General features: G+C 39.3%; 1 protein-coding gene across 2 annotated transcripts in view; it reads left to right on the top strand.

Moving 5' to 3' along the window:
• Positions 1 to 27,395, top strand: part of POLR3B (RNA polymerase III subunit B) — a 70,984-nt gene continuing 43,589 nt past the window's right edge. The window contains exons 1-13 of one of the 2 annotated variants that reach the window (XR_002435103.1): positions 1 to 133; positions 455 to 487; positions 1,675 to 1,731; positions 1,828 to 1,892; positions 2,376 to 2,451; positions 4,770 to 4,870; positions 6,412 to 6,503; positions 7,664 to 7,781; positions 8,767 to 8,875; positions 16,654 to 16,776; positions 17,447 to 17,563; positions 18,922 to 19,056; positions 24,176 to 24,337. Coding sequence is in view for 1 of the 2 variants with exons in the window: in XM_021386784.1 (XP_021242459.1) it covers positions 62 to 133; positions 455 to 487; positions 1,675 to 1,731; positions 1,828 to 1,892; positions 2,376 to 2,451; positions 4,770 to 4,870; positions 6,412 to 6,503; positions 7,664 to 7,781; positions 8,767 to 8,875; positions 16,654 to 16,776; positions 17,447 to 17,563; positions 18,922 to 19,056; positions 24,176 to 24,337 (1,260 nt within the window). In the remaining variant the exon portion in view is untranslated. The remainder of the gene's footprint in view (positions 134 to 454; positions 488 to 1,674; positions 1,732 to 1,827; positions 1,893 to 2,375; positions 2,452 to 4,769; positions 4,871 to 6,411; positions 6,504 to 7,663; positions 7,782 to 8,766; positions 8,876 to 16,653; positions 16,777 to 17,446; positions 17,564 to 18,921; positions 19,057 to 24,175; positions 24,338 to 27,395) is intronic. The other variant, XM_021386784.1, reaches the window with a different exon arrangement.

The following is a 27,395-nucleotide window of genomic DNA, read 5'->3' as shown; positions in this document are numbered from 1 at the left end:
GCGGAGCAGGGGGACGCGTTTGGCCGCGGCACCGCGTCCCTTGCTGCTGGGTCCGGGTGGGATGGAGGCGCTGGCGGCGGAGCTGGGCGCCCTGACGGCGGAGCGGGCGGCGGCCCCCGTGAGCGCGGTGGAGGTGAGGGCAGCGGCAGAGGGCAGGAGGCGGAGGGAGGGCGAGGAGCAGTGGTTCTTCTGCGGCAGTAGGGAGCCCTGAGAGTGCTGCTGGTAACCGGGTGCTGCCCCGGGTCGGCGCTGCACAGCACGTGGGGTTGCTGAGGTGGTCCCAGCCATCCCTCGCTGAGTTTCTGCTCGTCTAATTTGGCTTTGGGCAGTCTTTTATTCTTTGCTAAGTGGATCTGATGTGAAATGAAGATACTGTCAGAAACCATTACCAGCTGTCACAGATGTTTGATCGCCCTCTGGAAACCAACTTTCCCACTGTGTGTTTTGGTTGCAGGAGAAATGGAGGCTCCTTCCAGCGTTCCTGAAGGTCAGTGCGATGCACCGCCCCAGGCGGGAACACCCCGACCCCTTGGTGCTTCACAGCCCTGTTCTGGCAGAGCAGCGTGCGTGCTGCAGTGCCAGCAGGTTGTTTAGGCTCTCACTGCACCCCAAGGCCCTCCCCGTGGTCTTTATGTCAGCCCCCTGTCGACACTAGTGTTGGGTCTGCGGTTGTCTTTGTCGCAGGGAGCACAGAACCCGGATCTGCATTGTGCAGAGGCTGCGGTGTACAGATATCTCTGCTCACAAATATCAGAGCTTGGTTGAGCTTGGAGATTGCTTGATTTCAGTGCTACTCTCATAATCTGGTATGAGGTGAAGGCACAGTTCTACTTAAAATGAATTGGCTGCAATAACAGAAAATGGGCAGCTGGAAGTGAGAGGGGAAAGGGGCATAGTTGTGAAAAAAAACTGTTGTGAAGGTGAAGCCTGTGTTATACACAGGTACCTCGTCGGAACAGCAGCCGCCTCTGCACCTCTCAGATCAGTCTTTGGAAGTGTTGCTCCCTTTAACAAGGCTCTTTTCAACCTGACTTTGTTAATTCCCTTCCTTCCCAGTATAGAATCCCTGCACCTCTTTTCTTGTGGCAATCTTGTAAGTGTGATCCTTGCAGGAAAACAGGGTACTGTTGGTTCTGTGGTACTACATATGAGCAAGTGCTCTGTCTTCCTGCCTGGAAATCAAATTCAGGTTTATTATGAGAATCTGTCCTGTCCTTCTGTGGCTGTTCCCTTCTTTATTGACTTCCTTGATTCTCTACTTCTGTGCAGTCTCTCTGCTCTCACTGACTCGCTCTCTTTCTGGCAGCTGCCCTTCCCAGGGTGCAGATCATTGCTTTCTCGAGTAACACAAATGGTTAGCTGTACTACAAAATGACAGCAGAGAGACAAAATATTTGGACATGCAGTCCCTCTCTTTTGCTTATATAACTTCAAAATCCGATGAATGCTTGCTTTGTGAAGTTCCCGAATTACTTCTCTGTCCCAGCTCTGGTGTAAACTTGGAATTATGCAGTGTGGAACCAGACAGATCACTCAGGCGGTTCTCAGCAATTTGTCCGCTGAAAGAATTTAACAGTGATCCAAAAGCACTTATAAATGTTTATATTTTAGTCTGCTTTATATGATCAGTGTTATTAAAGCTGATGCTATTTGCTGCATGCATGTATTTTCCAGGTGAAAGGACTTGTGAAGCAGCACATCGACTCATTCAACTATTTTATCAACGTGGAGGTACGTTTTCTTGGTGGGAAGGGACTGGCTGTTAGTAGTCAGAAAAAAAAAATATGATTCTGTTCTTTGTTTTTCTTTTGTTCTTCTTTTTTTCAGATAAAGAAAATCATGAAAGCCAATGAAAAAGTGACAAGTGATGCTGATCCAATGTGGTACTTGAAGTAAGCATAAAGCTTGTTTCCCTATCAGCAATAGCTTGCATACAGTCACATGGGTTTGTTATTGACTATGAAGTGTTTACAAGCATCAGCCTGGCCATAAATGAAGCAAAGATCTTGCATGACTTGCCTCTTACTTTTATCACGTAAACATAGATGCTTAAAGAATAATCCTGATAAGTAGACTTAACTCTGGTGCTTTATGTCACTATCTTTCCATAACCTGGCAGTTTCAGATGATGGAGGGGAATCTCTGTTTCCCTTCTTGCAAAGGTAACGTGAGTTTATTTTTGTATGCACAGCTTAAGTTTTAACTAACTTTAACACTGTTCAAATACAGGAGGTTACTTTGGGAAGAATCATTACTTACTGTTAATCAACCTACTTCCACCAAAGCAAATTCATTTTCTAGTTGATGTAGAACTCCTCTTCCTTCAGGTTGCCTGAAAGATGTTTGGCTCATTTTGAGATTGTTTTGTGTTACAGATACCTCAACATCTATGTGGGCACTCCAGATGTGGAAGAAAGTTTCAATGTGACACGACCTGTATCACCTCATGAGGTACCGATATTTGTGTCTGTGAAGGGTTCTTTGTTTGACCTTGGGAATGCCTTGGATAATTGCTGCATTTGATTTTACTTTGAGCACATGCATGCCACATTTCATGATACAGAACGTGCTACCATATGTGTAGAAAGAAACCTCATATTTAAACATCAAATGGTAAATCTTTCTTCTGTCATTGCCCTGACATGTGCGAACAGTTGTATTCAGTGTTTCATCACAGCTACATTTTGCACTGTAGATCACTTCTGACCCAGTCTTCTTTGGAAATGCATCCCTTATAGCTTTTAAGTCTGAGTCAGATAGGGAGCGAACACAGAAACTTTGAGCAGTTGGAAGTTGATAACATTATTAGAAACTGCAGCAGAGCATTAGTCTCATGGGATGCATATAAAACTTCTTTCCCTGTTGTAAGGATGTAGGTTAACAAATGGATTGTGTGTCTGAAATAAAGACTCTTGGAGAACAAGTGCTGCTGTGACTAAAATTGGAGAGTCTGCTGGTTTTGGTAGAATGTAAGCTGGCTTTACACATAAGGAAGAACAAAAACAGAGCTTGGAACATGCACCTCTTTTTCCCATTTATCTACATGCAGCCTTCTGTCAACCTGATACATCAGTTGTCATTTTTAATGTTTTCTTTCTTACTGTATATATTTCACACTTGAAATTGGATCTTTTTTTTTTTTTTCCCATTTAATGTATGTGATACACTATAGACTTTTGCAGAGAAGACATTCTGTGGTTGGGAGAGATTTGTAAAAAAGCCCTCTAGTGGTTTTTGCCTCTCCTGTATAGCCACTTTGCTGTATCCAACAACCCAACTCAGCTCATTTAGCTCAATGGAAGTGTTTTAAGTAAAGCCAGTAACTCAGCCATCAGCAGTATAATTAAATGTAATACAGTACAGCTCACAGTTCTGACAAATTTTTAACTAATATTAACTCAGTACATTTGAACGTGCACAAAATGAGATGTGAAATGTTTTCTATATGTGAAAAATTGTAGCTAACAACTCAGGCCTAAGAATACAGTAATCAAAATCCTTGTTTGTTGTAAGGCAAGGTGATTGTACAAGCACAAGAGGGCAAAAGAAATACTTAAAGGAGCATATTCACCCTGAATTTAGAATAACCTGCTTTTGTATCTCAAATATTCTCACTGATGCTTATTGCTAGACATTGTTTCTTTTTTCTTTAACAGGTTATAGTCATGTGAAGGCCATAGTATTTTCTTAAATAGGATACGTTGATTGGGTCAAACCAGGGATTCGGTTTCAGAAAGAAAAAAAAAGACCAGATGCTAATGAGTATCACATTACCTTTCTGTGTCAGTTTCTTATGAAATTACTTCCCAAAGGCACCTAAAATGATCAGATTTTCATAAGGGTCTGAATATTTTACTTAATTTCAATCAAATTTGAGAGTTTTTGTGATCTTCATTTGCTTGAAGATCAAGCCATGCATACAGGTAGGTATGCATACAGGTACCCATCTGTGACCTCTAGGTGTCAAATGTCAGAAGTTACCTCAAGGAAAGGGATGCAAAAATAGAAAGTCTGGACTATTGCACTGTTTTACATCTGTGTTTTATGGACAAAGCACACACAAGGAATACTGAAGCCTTGTTTTCCTCAAGTAATACTGATGAAGCAATCTAACTCTCCTTCTCAGACAGTTCTTGTGCGAGTTTTGTTAACTGTTTATACAGAAGAATTTGAAGTAATTAGAAATGAATATGTTCTCAATTACTTTTAAATTCAGAGAAGTTGTTAGGAGCACAGTGGGATCCAGTTTCCTACAAGTCACAATTTTGTATCTGCTTGTGCACATCAGTATTTTGTTACTAGAGAAATTGTTTACTTTTTCATGTGGAGAGGAGGGGTATCCAGTTTGCAGTGATTCTTGAAGCATGTTTTTCCTTACAGATGCATCTTCAGTGTGCAAGATAGTCTTAATTGCCTTATATTAATGCGTAATTAATACACAGCAAAGCTGTATAGAACCATAAGTTTAGCCATCTGAATCCTGATAAATCTGCAGTTCTGGAGCTCAGAGGTATAAAATGTGCAGTGAGGTTACAAATGACGTTCTGTCAGTTGCTCTGTTGTGTTCTGCAGATGCAGTAAATCTTGTCTTGCATGAAGATGCAGAATACCTTAAGGGTTAACAACAGTCATGGAGCAAGTCTGAGGAGAGCAGACCAGAAGGATTGGAACAACAGTGTCTGAGTCTTGAGCAAGAGAGAGACAGAGCGAATGTGGGATGTGTTGAGACACTCTTCAGCCACCTAACCATAGGTCTGTTCTGTTTTTAGTGCCGCCTGAGAGACATGACTTACTCTGCCCCTATTACAGTGGACATTGAATATACACGAGGTAGCCAGAGGATCATCCGCAATGCGTTACCCATTGGCAGGTAAGATACCAGATATCAAGCTTCTGGTGCTTGTTTTTATTTGCTGCTATATTGGGAAAAGTTTGTACTGCAAAATAAATGCAAGCTAACCTTGCTTCCTTCTTAGGAGACGATGGACAGATCTTGATGAACAGCTGTATGAAATGCAGTTGTTAGGTTCCATTACAAAATCTTATTTTTCAAAAGCTTCTGGAAGCTTTAGTGGGGTTATTGGTGGTAGGTGGATGGTTGGACTGGATGATCTTGTAGGTCTTTTCCAACCTAGCTAATTCTATGATTCTATGAAATTTGTCTCCTTCTAAAGAAGGTTATTTATTAGAATTGGTATAAAGATGAATGTTGTCTATGTTTCTACTGATATAAAACTAGAGGAAACTATATGAAAGAATAGAAGAGCTACAAATGGCATTTTTGCAATATGGAAGTAGTCATGAGTAAACAGTAAAAAAGTAAATTGTAGCCAAAGGTGTTTTGTTGAGTCTTTCATGCATAAAATTTAGAGATGTCTGTGGGAGCGGAGGGGGAAACAAGTAAAGCAAGCGCTGGTTCTCCCGCATGAAACTAAACTCTCCTTTAAAATTTATTGATCTTAGAGCCAAGGCGAAGTTTTGTGGAGAAAGGGTGAGGATCGTTTACTGATGCTTTTCTAACAGCCATCAAATGGTTGTTGCCAAATGAGGGTATTAATATTGTGAAGAGCATCTGGTTTCATAAAGAAATAATGTGCATGAGGGAGAAGAACAAGCTCTTTACCATACCAAAAAAGCACAGCTCCATTTGAAAGCAACAAAGATGTCTTGTCTTCTGTAGACAAGGTTTTTGAAGACCAACCCAGTTTCAGTGGGTTACTAACACTGTTTAATATGCGACTGTACCAAAGTTGGAATACTGGCAGGAAAGAGGAGACAGGTGCTTAAGAAGCTGCACTTCCTGTAGGAAGCGTCCATCCCAATTGTCAGTAGAACATGATGCACAATAATGCAGTTTAAACCCTGTGCTTCTGTAGCTGTCGTAACACTGTTTATTGATCTGAGTCGTTTTTTAAAAGACCATCTAAATTTGAGTCCTTTAAATTGTTTCGTGGTGTATGCAATAGGCAAGGGAAAAAGTTCATGTAAAAACGCATTTTTGCTGAACTAAGTGTTATTGATTTCTACAAAACCCACAATACTTTAAAGAATAAATGATAGCTAAAAGGAATAGCAAAAACCAATATAGACATTTGACATCTTGTTTTAAAAAACCTTTTAGTGGATTGAAGAAGGCTTGTAAAGCACCCATCATCCACTGGAGAAGACTATATCACTGCACAGCACTAATGCATTGCATCTTACATTAGGACCCATTCGTGTAAATCCTTCTCTCTCTCCTAAGAAGGGAAGTCACCGCAAAAAAAGTATATATTCTCCATTAAAAAATAAAGTTATGGTGTAAATCTGCGAAAAAAAGATTGGATTATAGGAAAAGCTTGTTGTTTATATTTTGCTTGTTTTCTAGGTGCCTTAAATGTGTTCTCTCTTGTAACCGCGATTTTCTTACAGAATGCCTATCATGCTGCGTAGCTCCAATTGTGTTCTTACTGGGAAAACTCCAGCAGAATTTGCAAAACTTAATGAGTGTCCTTTAGATCCAGGTACGTTACCATTCGAGTTCTTTTTTAAGAGGTGAATACCCCGTTGGTATGGTTCTTAATCATGAAGTCGTCATGGGAACTTCTCAAACGTATGCCTGTAACTAAAAGAAATCGTCAGGCTTTTGAAAACAGCAGCAGGGGATGTTCGTGTTTGCAGACAGAGCTTTCAACCACAGAAGCAGTACTCTGAAATTTTGAAGAAGTTGAGATGTGCATATGATATTGTAGAGTGATATATTGTATGGGAATAGAGATGGAGTTAGTTTATGGCATTGAAATAGGTTGGAGAAGAGGGGAATAAAACAGTATCCTCCAGAGCAGGAACCCTTAATTACTGGATTCCATGAAGCAAGAATAAGGTATTACATGATAATGTTTAATATGGAGAGAGGAGGTGAAGGGTTCTAACCAGCAAGGTCTTTGCTTTTAATACACTGCTTTTGAAGGCGGTACTAGACTGCGCTTGCTCATGATGGCAAAATACAGTGACATACTGTGCTATGCTGGAGGAGCATTAATAGATAACTGTAATTTAAGATGGCAATCAAACATGGCTTATGTGCCTATTCCTTAGATTGTCTTAGATGCAACACTGAAATACATTTTTAAAAGTAATACAAAATAAATTTCTTCCTGGAGTGCTGGAGAGCACAACTGAGTACATTATGGAATTTGCTCTTTTAATTTGATAGCAAGTATCTGGAATGGCCAGTTCTCTTTTGATGTCCTTGTGATATACACTTCTGGTAGGCAATATTGCAAAATTAAGAATTCCATAACATCCTTAAATAAACATGGTTACTTTAGAGGTTTGAGGTTGGTTTTTTTTTTTTTTTCCAACTTTACAGTGTTAGGTCTGACTGAGAGTTCTCTTTGGCCACTTTTATTCTATCCAAGTACTTCCCCAACACATTCTTAGATCCCAAATCCTAGGTTTGTGCCTAGCAAAAGTTCAGTTTAGTCTAATGGAATATTTTCCTAGCAATCATAGGTTTTAGACAGTTTGTTCTTTACTCATTTAAGAGAAAATTTATTCTCCTGTTTTGTCCTTTATGTACTCACTGTTCACTTTTTAATTATTTATATTCGAAGGCATATTGAAAGAGGTGAGTAAGGTGCAGGGGTACTGATATGCAAAATCTTTCTTTTCTGTTGAATAGGTGGCTATTTCATTGTTAAAGGTGTAGAGAAAGTCATCCTTATTCAAGAGCAGTTATCCAAAAACAGAATAATTGTGGAAGCTGATAGAAAAGGCACAGTGGGTGCTTCTGTTACCAGGTATGGTAAATGCCTGCAGTTACATGAAGATAAAAAAATGAAGATTTAAGCATTTGTTGTTGTAGTTGAAGTAGCTGTGTAGTTTTTTTTCTAAATAGCTTAATGGAGAAAAAGTGTTAGTGTGCAGTCAGTGCTCCTCTCTTGCTGCTGTCATTTTGTATGCTTAGACACCGGTCCCAAAATCTATTAGGAGAGCAGTCCTATGAAAATCAGTGGGAGTTGCTTGTGTGCTTCAGTATTCATCCCAAACTAGGAAAAGTGAATTCCAGTTTTTAATGTAACAGATTGAACCTCCTAACTGATTATGTATGGCCTCATTTCATTGCAAGTAGCATTAAGTCACTACGATGAAATAGGGTATAACCTTTTGTCTGACTCCCTCAAATTGGTGTTAAAGCTTTTAAAGGCAATTGAGAAGGAAACAAAATTAAAATGTCTTTATACTTTAGAAATTATTGAAAAGTAGTCTAAATCCAGCCTTTCCTCCTCAGCTGAGTTTTATTTATCTTTTTTGCCTTTTGGTTTTGTTTTTAAGCGGCCTGCTGGTATAATATGGTGCTTGTCATTGTTTGATGTTAGGGCTATTTTGTCTTTTCCCAGAGGCCTCCAGCATCTCTCCGAAATGAGGCTAAAAGTACAGCTGAAAGTCTGTTATCTCATTACTGTTGATGCCACAGGATCTGCACAGACTGACCTTACTGGTTTCATCTGAGCCAGTGATAAAACCATACACAGATTCTCTTAAGAAGTGTGGCCTTCTGCTTGCTTAAGCTGAATACTGACCTTCCACATCACAGATGATAATACTCTGCTATCTTGGAGCTAAAGAATGGTTTCTGACTGTTGTCATGTAATTTTTCAAAGAGAAAACACAATGTTAATTCAGCAAAACAAGCTCAAGCTTGTTAAGTTTTATGCAAAAGATTCTTGGAGCGTCAGTGCAAACGTTAGGTTCCACATAATATGTTTGTTTTTTTAACTTCAGTTCCACTCATGAGAAGAAGAGCAGAACAAATATGGTTGTGAAACAAGGAAGATTCTACCTGAGGCATAACACTCTGTCAGAAGATATTCCCATTGCTATCATCTTTAAGGTAATACAACTCTCGATTTGAAAAAATATATATATCCATGCTATAGTCAAAAACCAAGATCAACTGCAGCTCTCAAAAGTGAATATGTACAGAAGAACGCTGCTTGGCTGAGAAAAAGAAAGCAAGCTTTTTTTTCTCCCTTTGTTGTACAGCAAAAAGGAGAAAAGCACTGCTATTTTCAGTAAGGACAGCATTGCTGTGCCAAGACAAACACTTGCTACTCCCTTCTTGCTTTGTAAAGTCCCTCTGCCTGTGGTCATGTTGCTGCAGAAGGTTGTGAAGGTTTTCTTTCATTTTATTTTTTTTTGTTTTTAATGAACTGTGTTGCAGACTTATGTTAAGGGTCTCCATTTCTGGTTTTGTTCTCCCCAGAACTCATGACCTACTGAGGAGCTCAACATCCTTTGATTTCAGATTCAGTGACATGACATAGTCATGAACTGGGCATGTGACTTCCAGTCATAACCGTAAAGACAACAACTGGTAGCTTTTGGAGAGGCCCTGCAGTTCTTAGACCTAGTCTTAAATCCTTTAAGATGACTGGAGTGGCTTGCAGTTCTCTTGGCGAGAGACTTATGGAAGCTCACAGCCTTCAGAATCTCTGGTTCAGGATGCTCTCTTCAGTGCTGTGAATGTGTATGTGAATGTGGATAGGTAGAATAGTTATTAAGCAATCCCTGGTGGGACTGGTTGAAAGACTTGTTTCAGTGCAAGAACTGGGGTGAACGTGGAGTATTTGCCCTGCCAGCTGAGCTGGTGACAGTGTCATGCTGTGGCCTTCATTGCCTGTGAAACCACCAGAACTATCTTCTTTTGTCCTCCGCTTTTCACTTTCATTTTGATTCACTTAAGGATACCTACTGCTGGAGGGAAACTGAAGGCCTAATGACAGCTCCTGCCCAGCTGACTGGAAGCAGGCTGGTAGCCCCTCTGTCTGTGGTGTGGAGTGCAGAGGGTACTACCAGTAAAGGTGGTGGGTGGGCTGGCACTGCCCAGCAGCTAGAGAAAGACTGTAAATCATGTGAGGGCCTGTTCCCAGCAGCTGGGAGCCCCTGCCTGTGCCATAGACTGCCCTGCTGCCTGAAGTGCTTCCCCCTGCATCCACCAGCCAGCAGAAGTAACTTCTATACCTCTTTTGCTGTCTTCACCTATAGTGCTTTATAGCAAACTAGTGCTGGCGAGGGGATAATTGCCAGAGGAAATATATTGCCAGCAGAGGTCAGCACTCGCTCACAGCATCCGTCGAGTGCCTGCCACCAGTGCTGTGTGCTGAAGTTTGCAGCTACAGGCTTTGTATTACCGCAGCTCTGAGTTGTAGGAATCAGCTTCCTTGTAAGAAGTGCTTAGGGTTTGGTGCTAGAAAATACCTCGATAATTGCCTCTAGACATGGGACGCAAAAGTTTTATCTCTGATGATCCTAATCACTTATGGTTAGAGGAAATCATCTAGTCTCAGTGACCAGTGCTAAAAGAGGCTGAGAGATGATTTATGGATAGAAATGCACACAAGAGTGTCAGAATTAAATTCAAAGCTTTTCTGTTACAGGAAAGTGTTAATGTAGCCCGTAATCCATTTGCTCAAGCACCAAACAGCTGGGTTCCACCTTCACTAACAGACTTTTATTACATTTTGTCACCCCCTGCTGGTATAGATAAATACCTGACCGCAGGCACAAGTAACTGCTAGTGTTATTAAGTCTGAAGAGATTGTGGGGTGGTTTGTGGGTTTTTTCTGTTTTCTTTTTAGCAGCATTATACAGTCTATTTGATCACGTTCCAACAATGCGAGCTGTAGTTATCTATCTGCCTTCATATATCTTTTAAATTCTAGATAAATCTTGCATCTTTTTAAAAATGTATTTATTAAATAAAGGTTTGCAGTTGCTGGAAGTTCTCAGCAGTAGTGCTTTTCATAGCCTTATATTGATTTGGTCCAGCAGGGAATTAGGTGCGCTCCTTTTAGCTATTCTGACTGTCCCATTCTTGACTAGCACTTAATGTATTCATGAGTGGTCATTCTCCTTACTTTTCCTTTTAATGGCATGTGAACTTGAGACATCTTCCTTCCACTGCTGCTGATTCTCCAGCTGGAAAATAAAAATCCCAATAGTTTTTTTTGAATTATTTATTAAGGAGACACCGCCTTCTGATGTTTTTTTTCTTGGTCGCTGCCGTAATGTGGATATCATTTTATTTTATTTAACTACTAGAAGTCAAGTGACAAAGACTCTAGCCTTGAAATTAGAAAATTTCTAACCAAAGGATCACCATGTAGCTTCAGCTCTCTCACACAGCAGAATTCTGCTCAGGAGATTTGTTGGTAAAGAAAGGAGAGTAATTCCTTTCTGCAGAAAGGGCATAGACCATGGATCTTACTTCTTACTAGTAAGTGTTCTTCCTGTAATGTAGAGGTTGTATCACAATGTGTATCTGCAAGGGCTGAAGTTAAGTTGTATACACAGTCTTAGGTTTGAAGTTTTGGTTGCCTTTGTAGCCTTAACTTTTACTGTACTAATTGCTTAGACAATTTCAGATTAAAAATAAGCTGAGAAAACAGTGGCAAAAACCTGTTGCTCTGCATTTCCTAGCAGACCAGCGTCCAGGCTGCACCCAAGTTCCACAGACCTCTGTTATTGCTAAGACTAGGAGAATGACTGGTAATCAGCAGAGTTCTGCTATTCAGGGCAAGGGCCAGTGAGAAGGAGACAGTTTTTTATCGGGGACTTACACAGCTGAGAGTCAGTAGGAGAAAGATGAGCTATTTGGGGTTCTCTTTAAACTGCCTGATGTTCTTGTAAAATGACTTAAATCAGGTTCAGAATACTACTGTAGCTTTATAGGAATTTAAACAAATATTGGGATTTATGATCTAGTGTGATTTTAAGGTAACTGCAGGTCCGAAGTGGAGGTAATAACATCCCTTAGACGTTTTCATCTCAAGAGCAAGGGCTGTGAAGCAGAGAGCATTACAGATACTACTGGCCAAAAGAGCTGAGGCCTAAAACTCAAAAAGTGCTTATTTTAACTGGAATCTTAAGATCGCTTTCCTATTTCAGGCGTGACTCATGGAGACATCTTGACAACGTTTTATGGCAAGGCCTGAACATATGGTTCATGGTTGGACTAGATGATCTTAGTGGTCTTTTCCAACCTTAATGATTGTATGATTCTGTATGTTGTTCCCACCTTTTCTTTCATGAGGAAGGAAGGTGTATTGGAATTGCTAAGTCACGGCCTGAACCAATGATTGAGCACCTGGTGAAGGGACACAGCCAGCCCTGGGAGCACAGGTGAAAGCAATTCACCTGTGTGACCAGAGGGAACTAGGTTTCCCTCCCCCTTTCTCCCCTAAACCTCAGTTATGGGCTGGCTGCCACAAGGGAAGGATCTCTTCCTGGTGATTCCTCTCCTGGTGATTCCTCCTTTTGGAGTATTTAGTGAGCCCTGATCCTTGGGATGGGTAAGCAAATCTTTCTTTCTTTCTTTCTTTAACTGGTTTGTGGCCATCGCCCTTTTTTGGGAAATTTAGAACTGGTTATCTGCCATCACCTTTCTTTACAGAAGGGAATAGTGGTGTGAATCTAAAGGTCCCTTGAGAGGGATAGATAGGGGAACTGGCCTGAGTAGGGTCATCCTAAAAGGAGCAGCATCTGCCTTGCAGTTCATCCTTATCCACAGTCTGTTCTAAACTGCCAGCCTGAATGAGCTCTTCTGCTGCTTGTCTCTTCTGCCATCCTGACCGGTAGGGATCTTTGCGATTGGCATATTTGAAGATTTAGCAGCAAATTGTGCTGAACACGTACATGTAGGCTGCAATTTTGTGAAGTTTAATGCTCTGATCACAAGTAAATGAAATATGATAGGCTCCAATAGACATGTTCCTGGGAGTATCCTAGAACAAACTGAAGTGTCTACTCTTCACTTTTTGGGCACTTTGTCCTTTTTTGCTTTGCTAGCACAGATGTTTTTCCCTTACCTTTTTTCTTGACAGGGACAGAAGCATTTGTGCAGCCCCTACATGCATAGATGCAATTTTTGGTTTGGAGTAGCATAAAGTGAACAATTTTGCCCCCCAAACTATGTATCTGCCCAGATTTTTAAAGGGCTGTTAATTCCTTGTAGTAGAAAGCATTAGACAAAAGTAGCTTGCTTACTGAATAAGGTTGCTTTATTAGTTAATATGCACATGCAACCAGAACAATGTTTAGGGTATTGGTGTTCCTATTTTGAAAAACATTGGGTTACAGATGAGATGGTGCTGCTGTTTTTGCAGGAAATTAGAGCTGTTTTAAAGTAAAGACTATTTTTGGTTTGGGTGTATGGTGTGGATTGGGCAGGCTCTGAGAGCTGAAGTAAACAAAGGTTGTGTGCTGCACTGAAACCAGCTGGAGAAGTAAGAGCTATATGTAGCCAACGGCAGGCTTAAAAGCTGAATTTTATGATGGGAGTTGCTGGGTGAATTATCTTGAGTTGATGTGGGGGTTGTAAGGAGATGCTCTAGGACTTGCAGCAAAAGATGTAAACAGTAGGTCAAGTTTCATATTAAAAAAATGTGTTAGCCTTGGAGCTGTTAAGATGCAACCCTGGAGGAACAGCTGAGTGGTGGTCTTGCTGGACTCTCAGAATTATGGGTTCCCATGGCTACAGTTTCATAGCTTGTATCTTTTGAATTATGAAAGCTCCAGACCAATTCTGTCTGTGATGTCAACCTTGAACTTCCCTGACATCTTTTTAATCCAGTCATCTGCCTGTCTCCATTCTGTAATTTAGCCTGATGGACTGCAGAACTACATTCTAGGCAAGTGCCATGGAAACGCCTCGACATCATCATTAAGACACAAGCTGGGGGAGGAAGAGCTGGACTCTCACTCTTTCATGCACACTTCATCGTGTGTACAAGTGTGTGTGTGTATCCACACGTACACACACAGACTTTGTGCAACAGGAGCCTCCCCAGTCCTAGGAAGCAGTTGACCCCCGTTGGAGCACTTTATCCCACTTGAACCTGGAATAATATGAGTATTGTTAATGTTTGCTTTGACTTCTATCACATCTATTGACTGTTAGCCTTCCAACCATGCTCTTCATCAGCCTGCTGCTGTCTCCTTTCTAATCCTTTCACTGCCCCTACTAAGTATACCCTTGGCAGCGTGTCCCTTCTCTCTGTCCCCCACTTTCCTGTAAAATTATCCTTTTGCAACATTGCCTTCCTATCAAAAATGAACAAGAGAACTTGAGCAAGCGCAGCACAGCGAAACTGTGCTTTAATATTAATTCTCTTTCCATGAGCTTTGTCCTGGGATCAGTTGCACTTCACACATCCTTGGTGTTCCTGTAACACAAGCAGCAACCCAGGAACATCATGTTGCTATCCTAACGATGCTATAAGCTAATTCTGGAGAGAGTTTTTTGTTTGTCTGGGGGGCTTGGTTTGGGTTGGTGTTCTTTTTGGGGGGGAGTGGGGAATATAGCATAAGTGCAACACTAGGGCTGAATTTACTAACAAAGAAAACATTATCTCATACCAGTATGTGTCTCTTGAATGCCCCGTTGATGTTGCATGTAGGTGGATTTGTGTGTGCAGCACTGACAGTGGTTCTTGAGAACACAGAAGGGAATACATGGATTTATTTGTAGGCTACTGTATCAGCATATCTTTCTGAGTTATTTACTTGAGTTTGTAGTCATTACTCGTAAATTAGTTTCCCCAATTTGTATTCCTGTAACAGTACAACCTATGTTACGTTACAGCCTTTCACATACAACTTTTGAATTCTCAAATGAGTTTGCTGCTGCAAATTTTAACTAGAAATTCTGCAGTGGTATGATGATATGATATCTTCATCTGTTTGCTGGGAGACTTTTAATCAGAGAATTTGTCAAGTTAGAAGAAGTGATCAACCTTTTTAAGTTTACCGTGACTTTCTGTTTTTAAAGGGACAAAAGAACATAGAACTGCAGATTGAGTTGTTGTTATTGTTTTTTTTCCCTGCTTGTTCTATTTATGTTTCATGTGATTCTTATTGTCTGGTTGCCATCTTACCTTTAATCTGGTGGCAAGAAATAGGGCAATACTTCATCAACTTGCATTTAATGTGCTTTAGGTAAATGTGTTCTTGGTATATGTGCCTGGAGCAGTCGGAAGAATTCCCTTAATAAAATTTTCTTCTAATTGAGACTAAATGCAACGATGATGTCAGTCAAGTAGTGGTTCTTAAACTGGTTTGCTGGTCAGCTTCTAAGTTCTAGAAGCGTGGAAAGTGACTGTGGTAATGCTTTCATGCTGTGGTAGACTTTTATATGAGACTGCCTCTCAAGTCATGATGGATTTTACTAACTGCTGAGGTTTTTTTTTAGCTACTATGTGACCTTATTTAAAACGATTAGGAAGCATAGTTATATCTGGAAAACAGTCATATCAGTTAACTACGGTCATATCACGCAGGCAAATTCTGGTTTTGAGGAGTGCCTTGAGATCAGTGGTATGACTACCTGGTGGGAATGAACTGGGATGAACCACTCTAACCTGGTGCAGTTAACTGTCTTGATTTGGCACTCAAATTTGCCTGAGATAATGGAGTAGTGATCTGTGCTTTGCAGCAAAACTTGCCTGTTCTCACACTTCTAATGGGTTGTGCTGCTTTTTAATTCTAATATACCACAAGGTGAAGAGACAAAGTTTAAAGTTAAAGGAACTTCAACTTTCTTGTTGAGAAAGAAAGAAGAAAAGAGAAAATGCTGGGTGCTTCACAATTAGGGCAACAGTTCTGCAGAGGGATAGCATTAGCTAGGCATTAGGCAAAATAACACCCCATGAAGGCAAAAAGAAGGAAAGGTATTTGTGCATTTTTGAGGAAAATGTAGCTTTTTGGGACACTGCCAGTTTTTAATGAAAACCAGAATGCAGAGACTACATAGGCTGTTATTTACAATGGTCTTTGTGGCTGGCAGTTTGAAGAATAATATGAATGCAAACGTAACTTCCTCTCAAACTTCTGAGAAACGTATTGTAAGTCAACCAGGAGAGGTTTAGTGAGATTATTCTGTTTCTTGATATGGCAGAGCTCCAGACAAATGTGTGAAGGGGGGGAGCTTTAGCACCATCTGGAATCCACAAAGGCCTTCACTGCTGGCTGCCACCTTGAAACACTTACTGATAGAGAGATTTTTTTTAAACCTGTTAAGCGCTTTCTTAGTTTATTAAGCTTTTTCTGCAGTATAAAGCCTAACAAGGTGTCCAAGGATCAGTGAAATAATAGAACGGCTTTCAAGTGGAACTGTGTAGTGAAGTCATCTTCTAAATGCAAAGAGCTGTAAAAGAGGTAGATTGGGGAAAAAAATAATAATAAAAAAATAATAAAAAAATTCTCAAATAGGACGTGCTGTATCGTAGACAATTGCATTTGCGAAATTGCTTGTGGTAAGAGACCATGTGTAATCTCTTAAGTAATTTCACCTTCCTTTATTGTAGATTCTGAGTTGGTTTTGGTTTTACGCATGTAGGATTGTTATTTACTTTTCTTAAGAGAAGTGTGGAATTTAACTCCTGTCTAAAGAGTGTGTGTGTGTATGTGTGTTCCTGCTGCTTATCAAGATTTCCATTTTGGGTTCTTCCATAGCTAGAATATGTACTGCCGGTGCCAGATGGCACAGTTTCTGAGGGAAGAACTAGCTCTTGCTTAGTAGTAATGCAGGCAAACAATACCAAATTAGCATAAGCAAATGTCAGTGAGTAAACATAAAGCCTGTGCTGTTTCTGTCTTTTCTTCTTTTCCTAGGCCATGGGTGTTGAAAGTGACCAAGAGATTGTACAGATGATTGGCACAGAGGAACACGTGATGGCTGCATTTGCTCCTAGTCTGGAAGAATGCCAAAAAGCTCAAATTTTTACACAGATGCAGGTGCGTCTTTTCATGTTGCTAGTAGCCATAAAATCTGAAGATGATGATATTGACCACTTTGCTCCGTCAGCAGTCCACATACGCTTTGTTTTTTTGCAGATAGTTTAAGCCAAGGACTTTTAAGGCAGCAAGGCCCTGTCAAAAGTTAAGCAGTTCAGAGCAAAGCCTAACTGAAAGAAAGCAAAGTCAATAAATTCTTTGTTTTCAGAAGCCTAGGGTTATGTTGTAGTGCATGTAAAAAGTAGTGACATCCTTAAGTTCATAGTGTACCTCGCTGTTTAATACCCAGATGAAACTCAGCAAGTACACAAAAGAACTGGAGATGAAAAGTCAAATAAGATAAACTAGATGTCTTTGGTATTTACACAGTCTTTTCTTGTATCTACGATCCCTGTTGTTTTAGTGTTGTAGTAATCATAATTTTTCAACACTTCCAATTCCAGTAAGATAGACGACGTGTATATTTAATCATAATCATGTCCAGTTTGAGAGATTTTATTAGCATCGCTTGTGTAGTTTTATATTTTCCAACTTGCCTGAAGTTTGTATTGTCTGTGGCTAGTGGGTTTGCACTGACTGATTAAGGAATGCACAGAGATCTCCTTCTGTATGTATATTTTTATCAGAACTGTAACCTATATTAACTCAAGTTAATTGCTTTACTTGACAGGCATTGAAGTACATTGGCAACAAAGTACGAAGGCAAAGGATGTGGGGAGGCCCGAAGAAAACAAAGATGGAAGAAGCGCGAGAGCTGTTAGCATCAACTATTCTGACCCATGTTCTTGTACGTAATGTTTTCTTTACCTGAAGTAACTTTGTGTGATTATTTCTAGAGATGTGGCAATTTCTCTTTCTTCTTTGTCCTGTAATGATGTCTGTGTGTCTGTAAATGATACAGCACCTGAAATCTTGCAATGCATAGAACTATGGACTGTGTTGTTCTAGAGCTCAGCAGACTTCTAATAACATCGTGCAGCAAAGGAGAGAAAACCCGAAGTTATCTGAGACTTAAGTTACTTCTGGAGTCCTTTAGATAGTGACATTCTGATAGATCTGTGTTCTGCCTCTGTTACTCTCCTGCCCTGCTTTAGAACACGGTGGTGTAGGAGCAACTTTGGCACTAACTGGATTTAAAAGAAAAAAAACAAAACAAAAAAACCCCACTAAATATGCAAAATATTCACAATGGAAAATATTCACTTAAGAAAAATCTGAAAATATTATGTTTTCACTTTTTAAAAAGATCATGGCCAGAAATGGTGTCAGTTGCAATGGCGTCAGCCCTTTTGAAAACAAAACAGGAAGTAATGGTCTTACAGAAGCCGATCAGGATGCAATAATGACAAGTTCTGAATGAACCTGTCTTTCATCTTGCTCACAGAAGTGTTCCTATAGTGCAAGAACTTTAAGTTTTATCCTGGTTAGTGTTGGGAATAAGACAGGTGGACTTCTGGAAAGGGTGATTTCATTCAAGGGAGAAGTACAGATTTGGTTTATGTAGTCAAAATATGAAATAAGACAGCTGCAGATCTCCTCTGCACGTGCAACGTGCTAGAGTTTGAAAATGAGCAAAAAAAAAAAAATGGTCCTTATCACAGCTCAAGCAGATTTTGATTGGTAGAACAAAAACTGTTCTATATTGAAAAATCAATACAATTTGTATGGAAGAGCTTTGCTGACATGGAAGAAATGTCTTTGCTTTGTAGATGAGATAAAGTAAATCGTCCTCAAACTGAGGAAAAATATTCAAACTGAGTCAAAAGTAATCTGTCTGTTTATGAAATGTTGTACCATATCATATGACATTTTTCCACGTAGCCAGACAGCTGTTACTTCAGGACCTTATCGATACAACATATGCCTTTATTCTGATGTGCTCTCCATCTACTACTACCTGTTCCAGTGTTGCCAATATACATAGATTGCTCCAAAAGTAATGCGTCCTATTTATTTCCATGGAAACTACAGCACATACAAAGAGTATAAAAACACTAATTGATAGAGCACATTCTCAGCTACAAAACAGTTTTGTAATCCTTTTGTCCAGCCGCATTCCCTGGTGTTTTAAATTGGTGTCTGAGTAAAAACTAAGGAATTGATTCTGAAGCATCAGTATGTTCTTTTTCATTTGTTTGATTACAGGTGAAGGAGTTCAATTTCCGTGCCAAATGCATTTATACAGCAGTAATGGTGCGCAGAGTGATTCTAGCTCAAGGAGAAAATAAAGTAGATGACAGAGACTACTACGGAAATAAACGCTTGGAGTTGGCAGGGCAGGTAGGTTTTTCAATCAGAGCTAAGGCTCTTTTGGGGTTTTGTTAGTACCTGTTTTTAAAAGATGCATAATAAGGAGCATCCCTGTCTTCGCAGTTGAAGCAATTTCTTCTGATTGTATTTTCACTGGCTTTTCTGGGTTTACTCTTAGGTAGGTTGTTTGGACTAATAAACTGTATCCTGACTTCTGTACTGCCCCTCTACCAAATGAAAAGGCAAAACAGTGTAAATACTGCATCAGTTCTTGGTCCATTGTAAGATTGTTAGTGCCAAGACTTCTGCAGTAAATCCATCCTTTTGTGTCCTTACATAAGCAGCATGGTAAGGGAACCTATATATTAAGCCTGGGCTGAGCCACTTTAGAGAACACAGCTTCTGCAGCAGCTAGCAGAACAGCTGCTTGAGCCATCTGTAATTTGGAGAAGTCCCTATCATTACTTATTTGTTGTCAACTGCCTTTCTAGCCTTTAGACTAGCATGAATAGTATATGGTTTAAAGCCTTACTCGGCACTTTGTTTTTGGCAATAAGCTCTGTTTTGAGCCTAGAAGAGAGGAAGTGCAAACACTTGATTTTCTTCAGAAGCTCTTGCCGTCTTTTTGGGTGCAGCTGTGTGCCTTATAGCATTATAGTTGTGACAGAAAAATGACTATTGGGAAAAATCTTCAGTTCACTAAAGGCAGAACTAGGAGGGATTATTTAAAACTTCTGAAAACAGTAAATTAACTTGACTGACTAATGAATGTAGAGTGCATGGACTTCTCTGCTTGCTGAATTTTGGCATGATTGGCACCATTCTTTTACAAAGAGGCTGGTGGCTTACGGCTGTTGGCCAAACAATGTTTAAAAAGTCATAGAATCTTTAGGGCTGGAAAAGACCACGAAGATCATTTAGTGCAACCCTCGACCCACCATGTTTTCCTAAAGCAGTAGGAATTTGCCTATTGGGTGAAAGAACAGCTTAATTACCCTGGCACGGATGTTTTCTTTAGATAACAATTGGATTTCATTGTTGTAATCTCTGTGAATTTAAGTTGGAGTTATGGCAGTCAATATAATCTGTAGTTATTGATCACGCATCAGAAATCCAAACAAATATACATAATGGAATGGGGAAACTGTTCATTCCTTCTCCCCGCGTCTTTTGTATTGTGATTTCTGTTGCAGCACAAATAACAATATCCATTAGTTTTTGTTCCAGTCTGATGGGAATTCTCATCTCACTGCACGTTTATTTAGGAGCACAGTACAGTGCTTATTGCCTCGCATCCCTGTTCTCCTCCCCGTTCACCCTGGTTCTCGTCCACATGTAGACACAGGCACATAGCGTGTGCACACGGAGTGTGTAGTCATTTCAGAGTAAAGTAAAAACGTACTGTGCTTCCTAGTTGTCAGAAAAACTAAGATGACTCTCCGAGTAAAAATTAAACAGTGAAAACTCTTAACCACATAGGAAAGGAATTCCTTTCTTCAAGTTAATAAGTGATTATCCATTAGCCTTCTACTCTTGTAGCAAAGCAGAATAATAAGACATAAGTGCAATATTCTATTGGGACAAATATTTCAGTCTACAATGGATTTATTTGTTGGGTTTGGTTTGGGTTGTTTTTTTTTTTGCTGTAGCATTGTTGCTGTAGATGAATTATAATTAGTGCTCTGATATCATATTGTTCTTATTTAAACGGATTTAAAAGTAGTTATTTTTCTTGATAATTTAGAGGCAGAAAATAGAGCAGATAAAAAGTTTTTACGAGCTGTAAGAAAAAGGCTTCTGCTCACAGATGTTAACAACCAAAGTTGTTTCAAATTAACTGGGAAGGGGTCTTAAATGTAGAGGATCATCATAACAAAGGCAATGCATATTTTTTCTACATCAAGGAGAGCTGCGCAGGGGGGAGGCTGTAACACTTGCTTAAGAGCAGTTATGGATCCCTTGTGATATTTTAAATGCTCATTTCAGGCTGAACACTTGAATTCCTCTCTGCTGTATTATCAGTTTAATAGTAAATTGATGGGATTACTGACTAAAAAGTGTAGAAATCTTTTTTGTCGGTTTCTAAATGTTTGTGTTTAGCTAAAGTTTATGCAGATAAAGTGAGCAGTGAGGGGGTTTTGTTGTTAATTTTTTCTTTTCATGCCAGCATGTTCCTGGAATAAAAATCCTGTTGATTTATAATTTGAATAAAGGAAAAAAAGGAAAGATTCCCATGTGAGGAGAAAAACATAGCGGTCTAAACAATGCAAAGACATAAAAGGCATTGTGTTTATAAAGATGTGTGAAAACAATAGCTGCTAATTTCACACCCCATGGGACAAGAGAGTACGAAATGTGCTTTAGCTTTAGATAACAGAGTTGTATCCACTAGCCAAGCTGGTTTACAGAGCTTTCTCTTAGTCTTTCTGCCACGAGAGGCTTGGTAGGCCAGGTGCCAGCTGAGGTGTTAGCAAAACCTACCGATTTCAGGCTTAATCTTTTCACCTACCTTTTCTGTTTCCTTAATGTGTTCATTATTTGCTAAGCATTACTCTGTTCTTTGTCCTCATTTTTTTTGTTTCTAATGCAGCTTGCTTTGTATGGGTGAGATATGGAACAGCACCAAAATCCGGCACCCTGGAAAGCAAGGGATTTCTACCCTGTGACAAAAGAATACCGCCTTGACTTCAGAGATTGCCTAATCCCAGCTGTTCTGATAATATAATTAAGGCTGCCTAATGTCTTTAATTTTGCAACCAGTTTGTGTGAAAGGGAGAATTTGGCACTCAAAAGGCTTAAACGTTAAATAGCAATCTCAAGGCGCCTAATTAGAATTCTCTGACATTAAGCTAATTGGTGAAACTGTATTTCAGCAGCTTAACTTCTTTATTAATTTTTCTTTGGATTTTCAATGAAAATCAATTGATGAGCTGTCAGTATTTTTTTCTTAAATATAATTTACTCTTTAGTGATCCTGACTTAAGCAGGCTGAAAGGCCCTGGACTAACTACGAAATCCACTGAATATTATCACCGGCATTCCATCCTTTTTCTTTAATCTCTTACTCTTGACCTAAATAATGTGGTTATTGTGAGACTCTGCCTTGCCAGATAGAGCTCTTACAGACTGAGAGTCCGTGAGTGAAATTAGCAAAGCATAACGCTTTTCAGACTGGCAAATATTAGCAAGTTTCTCTGCTTGGGGTATAGCTTACTTTATTAGTTCAGAGAAGAAGAAGGATGATGCGATGTTATAATCCCTACAGCACGTGGAATTATGAGACTTTGGAAAGATTTTAAGATCAAGAAATCAAATATGGAAATATTGTCCTGAGTGACTTTTGTTTTTGTTAAATGTCCTGCACAAAAACCAATGGAGATCAAATGTATACCACGATTGATTTCAAAAGAGTTTATTTTGTGTTTAACAAGACTTTCAGACATCCTAAAACTGTGCACTTCCCTTTTCCCTCCATTTGAAACACATCCTTCATAACCTAATTTTTGGAGATGCCAGTGGGTTGTCTTTCTTAATACGATACTTCATGGAAGATGTTTTCCTTTCTGGTGGAATTTGACTTTAAAAAAAGCTATGACACTGCAGTGAGTCACAGATGACTGGGTTTCTTTCAGCAGTAGTGAGAGGATGTTGTATGTTAAAACAGTACTACAAGGATTGGGAAGGAAGAGGGTCTCCAACACCTCCCTCTTATACCAAGACCAGGTCGGGGAAAAAAAAGGTTTTAATCAAAGACTCTCTATCCTGAGTGGAAATGGGATTCCATTTTTATCAAGAGTTAACATGCAGTGTATGTTATCACTGTTTTGGTACAGGGTTTTACAATTCAATGACTAAACAGTAAGTGCTCCTTCTGTCTTTAGGAGTGGACTAAGACAGTCTACTCTAATCTCCGTGGAAGCCAGTGAGAATCTTGTATCGCCAAGTTGTATATCTGTGTGAGTTTTCAGTAGATCTTGTTATACCTAAATGCATGTGATGCTGGTGAAAAAGGTATTTTCTAATTGAGATAGCTGCTTTACAGTGTCGTTTGTCAAACGCCTTGGTCAGTCCAGTTGTGTTACATAGGTGGAGAAGAGCAAATGAAATTTAATGGGCCATCCCATATAATAGAATAAAGAGTAGTTTTCATTCTTTGCTTCCAGAAGAGAAGGAAATGTTAAGACTATGTTTAGTGGATACAGTTATAGTTCAGTTTTAATTCTCCACATACAGAAATGAAATTGTACAGCTGACACCAGTACATCTTGGCTTGTGATTGCTGAATACCTAGGTTCTGCCTTACAGTGCCTTGGACACTGGGAACTACCATTTCTGGCATTTGATAGCTGCTGTGTTTTTAGTCCTCCTGACACTTGCAGCAGCTATAAAATTAAGTCCCAGGACAGAGTTGCCAGGCTTTGGAATTTGCACTGCTTGCTAATCGTTGTGAGCGCATGGAACTGCATTGCTTGATACATAATAAGCATTTTAGAAAACTATTAGTGCCCACAAAGAAAGCTTGAAAAACCTGAATGCAAAGCAGAGAGCAAAAAAAGTCAGACTGCAAGCATTAGAAATGGTTTCCTTTTGTGGAGATTTCAAATATGAGAAGTTATTAGTACACATATGCAGGAAAAAACTGGCTTAAACTGCAACACTTCTGAAGAGATGTACTGTTGTTTATTTTCAGGTGATTCTCCGTAGGTTGTGATTTTTCAGAAAGTAGCTGGATAAAAGTGAACCTGAGTGAGGAAGCTGCCAGTCTATCCTGAGATATGGATGTGTCTTGCAGGGTGTTAAGAGCAGAGGTTGCTTCTGTGTCCTAAAAAGTCTCTTTTAGTTCTGCTTTTCTGGGAGCTATGGTAACTGCTGATGGACGGATGTGTAAAGATATTGTGAAGGTCAATGCACAACAACAAAAAAAGATGAATAGATAGGGTTAGACTTTTCTTCTTCTTACTTTGCTTTCTATTTTGAAATCACTTCTTTAATATTTCACTTTAATAAGCAAAAAAAACTTGTGAGAATAATGCCATGTAAGAAACAAACACTATGTTTGAACTGACCAGAAGTATAAGGGCAGAAATATTAAAACATCTGTGTTGTTCCACTTTTCCCAGACCTTAATCCAATTGTTTTATATTTCCAGCTTCTTTCTCTTCTGTTTGAAGATTTGTTCAAAAAATTTAACTCTGAGCTGAAAAAGATTGCTGACCAGGTAATCCCCAAGCAACGTGCAGCTCAGTTTGATGTAGTGAAACATATGCGTCAAGACCAGATCACCAATGGCATGGTCAATGCCATTTCCACAGTAAGTACTTTTGGTTTAATTCTAGTATGCAAGATTGTTCCACTGTACGGAGTGCTGAAATACAATAAATTTTGTTCTGATGACTCCACTGTCTTTGGTCAGATCTATCTAAAATTGCAAAGTTCTGTCATGGGCAGGGCTTTTGGAATTCACTGCAAAATCATTATTCATCAAACCAATTTTTATTTCACCATTTATTTCAAAGTGTTGTTTGAAGTATTTGTGATGGAATGGTGCAAAAAGGCAAATTTACAATAGCGATTAAGTTCATCCAACTTGCTGTCTTGTGTGTTCTGCTTTATTATGTGGTTCATGATGTTTTTTTATTAGTTAAGGCAAGGCTATATCAGATGTCCAAAACATGGTTGAAAAATGACAGGAAGGGAACACATCATGAAAGAAAAACTGTTGCTAAAAAAAAGCTCTTTGAAGGGTGATGCCTTTTTAATCATATGGAGTAGCTAGTACAAGCAAATTTAGCGTGAGCAAGTTTGCAGCTAGAAGCTAGTATTTTCTTACATCGATGATAACGATCCTGAACTAATTAACCAGGAAAACTACTAGACCAGATATTACTGCAGAAAGGTTGGAATTAAGTCTAAATATTTGTTTTGATTAGATTTCTGCCCATGTTTGTCCTCTACTGGCGTGGATATTTTCATTCATGCCAGTGGACAAGACCAAAATGTAGTTATTAACTTTGTCTCTTACCTCACATATCTGCAAGAACAATTCGTGAGATAACCCCTGAAATCTAGCTAGTAGCTTGTAAATGACTTTGAAATGCATTAATTTTTAAGAAATTAGATTAGTGAAAGTATTAGAGTTGCTGTCAGACAGCATGCAACTTAGTTCTTAATCTTTGGAACTCTTGAGAGGGCTTTTCTGCCTAGTACCAAACTGAAGTTTTTCTTCATTTCTTGTAAACAAAATTAACTCCACAAATTGCATTTGAAACAACCAACTGTCTGTTACTTGCAAATCCCAGTGTTTAAAGCTTATCACTATTTAATTTTATGAGTGCCCTAAACATAGTTAAATCTCTGTAGTGCACGTACCCAAAACAATTGACAGATTTGTTTCTCTAAATGCTTGTGCTTTCTTCTAGCTGGTGCCAGTTTTTCCATTTGGACTGACAGAGATAAATCTGCAAACTATTCAGTACATATTGTAAAGTCTTCCTTCTTCCACTATCTTAGGACTTTTTTTTTGTTACTGTCACACAAGCAGTTAAACACCATCTGCTCTTAAGCATTGAAAATCATTTCTCAGGAACAATGCCCAGTGCATACTATTCAAGAGATTAAGCAAATACCATAAACATAATTCTTGGAAACAACAATCTCCAATCTCACCAGAATGCTTCAGTGATAGTTTCAAAGAGCATGAAATAACTCAACAGACTCATAATTACACCAATAGCATGCAGAAGAATGTATAACACCGCCAAATCCACTGTACACTGGTGTTCAATTGTACTTAGTCTGTGCATCCTGGAAATACCAGAGGAGAGTAGGTGTGCAGGAATGGTACAGACCTAACAGACATTTCAGAGTCTGCAGAATCATCTGATGCCACTGAGGAAGGAGCCTTCGTTTCACTGGAGTTTTCAGTAGGAAGTCCTCTATCAAGGATGATCTTGCAGCAGCCCAGAGCTGTTTGGTTTTGGTTTTTTTTCTGACAACGTTGAAGGAGTCTCTCTGACGTTTCCAAAACATAAATAATTCTTTCACATTATTTCTTCAGGCAGTGTTTTACTTCCCTTTTCCCTTTTCTCATCTGTTTTTGAGATTACACAGTCGTTTGGACAGTGCTGAAAAACTACGGGGTAGTTTAGGTTACAGTCATTTCTAGCATGAGGATAAACTACTGATTTACTGTATTCTTCCATTCATGTTCTGGCAACTCCCAGTGCTTTAACAATGAAATGGTCAGTGAGTGAGAACGGTGAGCAAGTAGGCAGGCCTTTTTGCTGTTAGGTATTATGTCTCCCCTCTTTCTGCAACAAGGGAAAAAGGGAAGTTCTCATGACTACTTAACAATCTCTGCAATATAGGCGAACAACAGAGTTATTGGAATGGATAGTGGCTTCTTGCTGTTTATCAGAAGATGGGATTATGCTGTTAATGCATAAATAAAGAAACCAAGCAAAAGGATTTCAGTGCAGTATAGCAAGCAAACTCCAAATTCTTTGCTAGCTGTGGTGATGTGAATTTGTCAAAAAGGTTACATGGATTAGCAGATGGCAGTCCTAGGGAAAATATTCAAGCCCTTCGTTGCCTTTGGACTGACTAGTAGCGTGGTGACTGGGGCAGATAGTAATAACTGGGACAAAAATGTGCTGTATCTACTGACTCGGGTACCAGGAACTATCTATGTATGGAGTAGGTGTCTTAGAGTCAAGATATGTAGTATCTAAATTTAATAGCCTGCTGAAACATTGGCTTAGATTGCAGTGAAATGCTAGATATTGGTAGTGATTGTTATATCTGCTTGCCATTTAAACATAATTGTGTCCTAGAACATTCTCTGAACTCCTCTGTTCTAGTTAAAACCACAAGTAACACTGGCCTTGACAGTCCCGAAGCATGAAATCATTGATACATGCATGAATCTTGCATTTTCTAGTTGGTGTAAACCCGCTAGAGAAGTCTAGATAGACCTAAAACCTCCCACTTTTCTTTGAGGATAGGACACATGAATGAGTGTTTTTCCACTGGGTTCTAATACCCAAAGGTTTTAAGAAAGCACACATGACTTTGATGACAGGTTTCTTCAGTGTAAGTGTCTGTTTCCTACCAAAATAAATCACAAAAAAAGGCAGAACTGAAACGGAAACTACTCTAAAAGTATATTTCACTCAAAAAAGACCTTTTGTTGACGTATTCAAAAAAAACTTATTAATGGAGGACGGAAAAGATTTTAATTGTTAAATTTGAGCCTTGATTTACCTGTGTGCACATGATGATCAATCTTTATGTAATTGAAGATATAGCAAAATCATCTAAAAGAGCAATTCTTCTGTTTCAACTTTAGTTAGTATGTTATAACCAGTAGT

The sequence above is a fragment of the Numida meleagris genome, chromosome 1, assembly GCF_002078875.1.
Source record: "Numida meleagris isolate 19003 breed g44 Domestic line chromosome 1, NumMel1.0, whole genome shotgun sequence".
Lineage (NCBI taxonomy): Eukaryota > Metazoa > Chordata > Aves > Galliformes > Numididae > Numida > Numida meleagris.
This window is presented reverse-complemented; position numbering and strand designations above follow the sequence as displayed.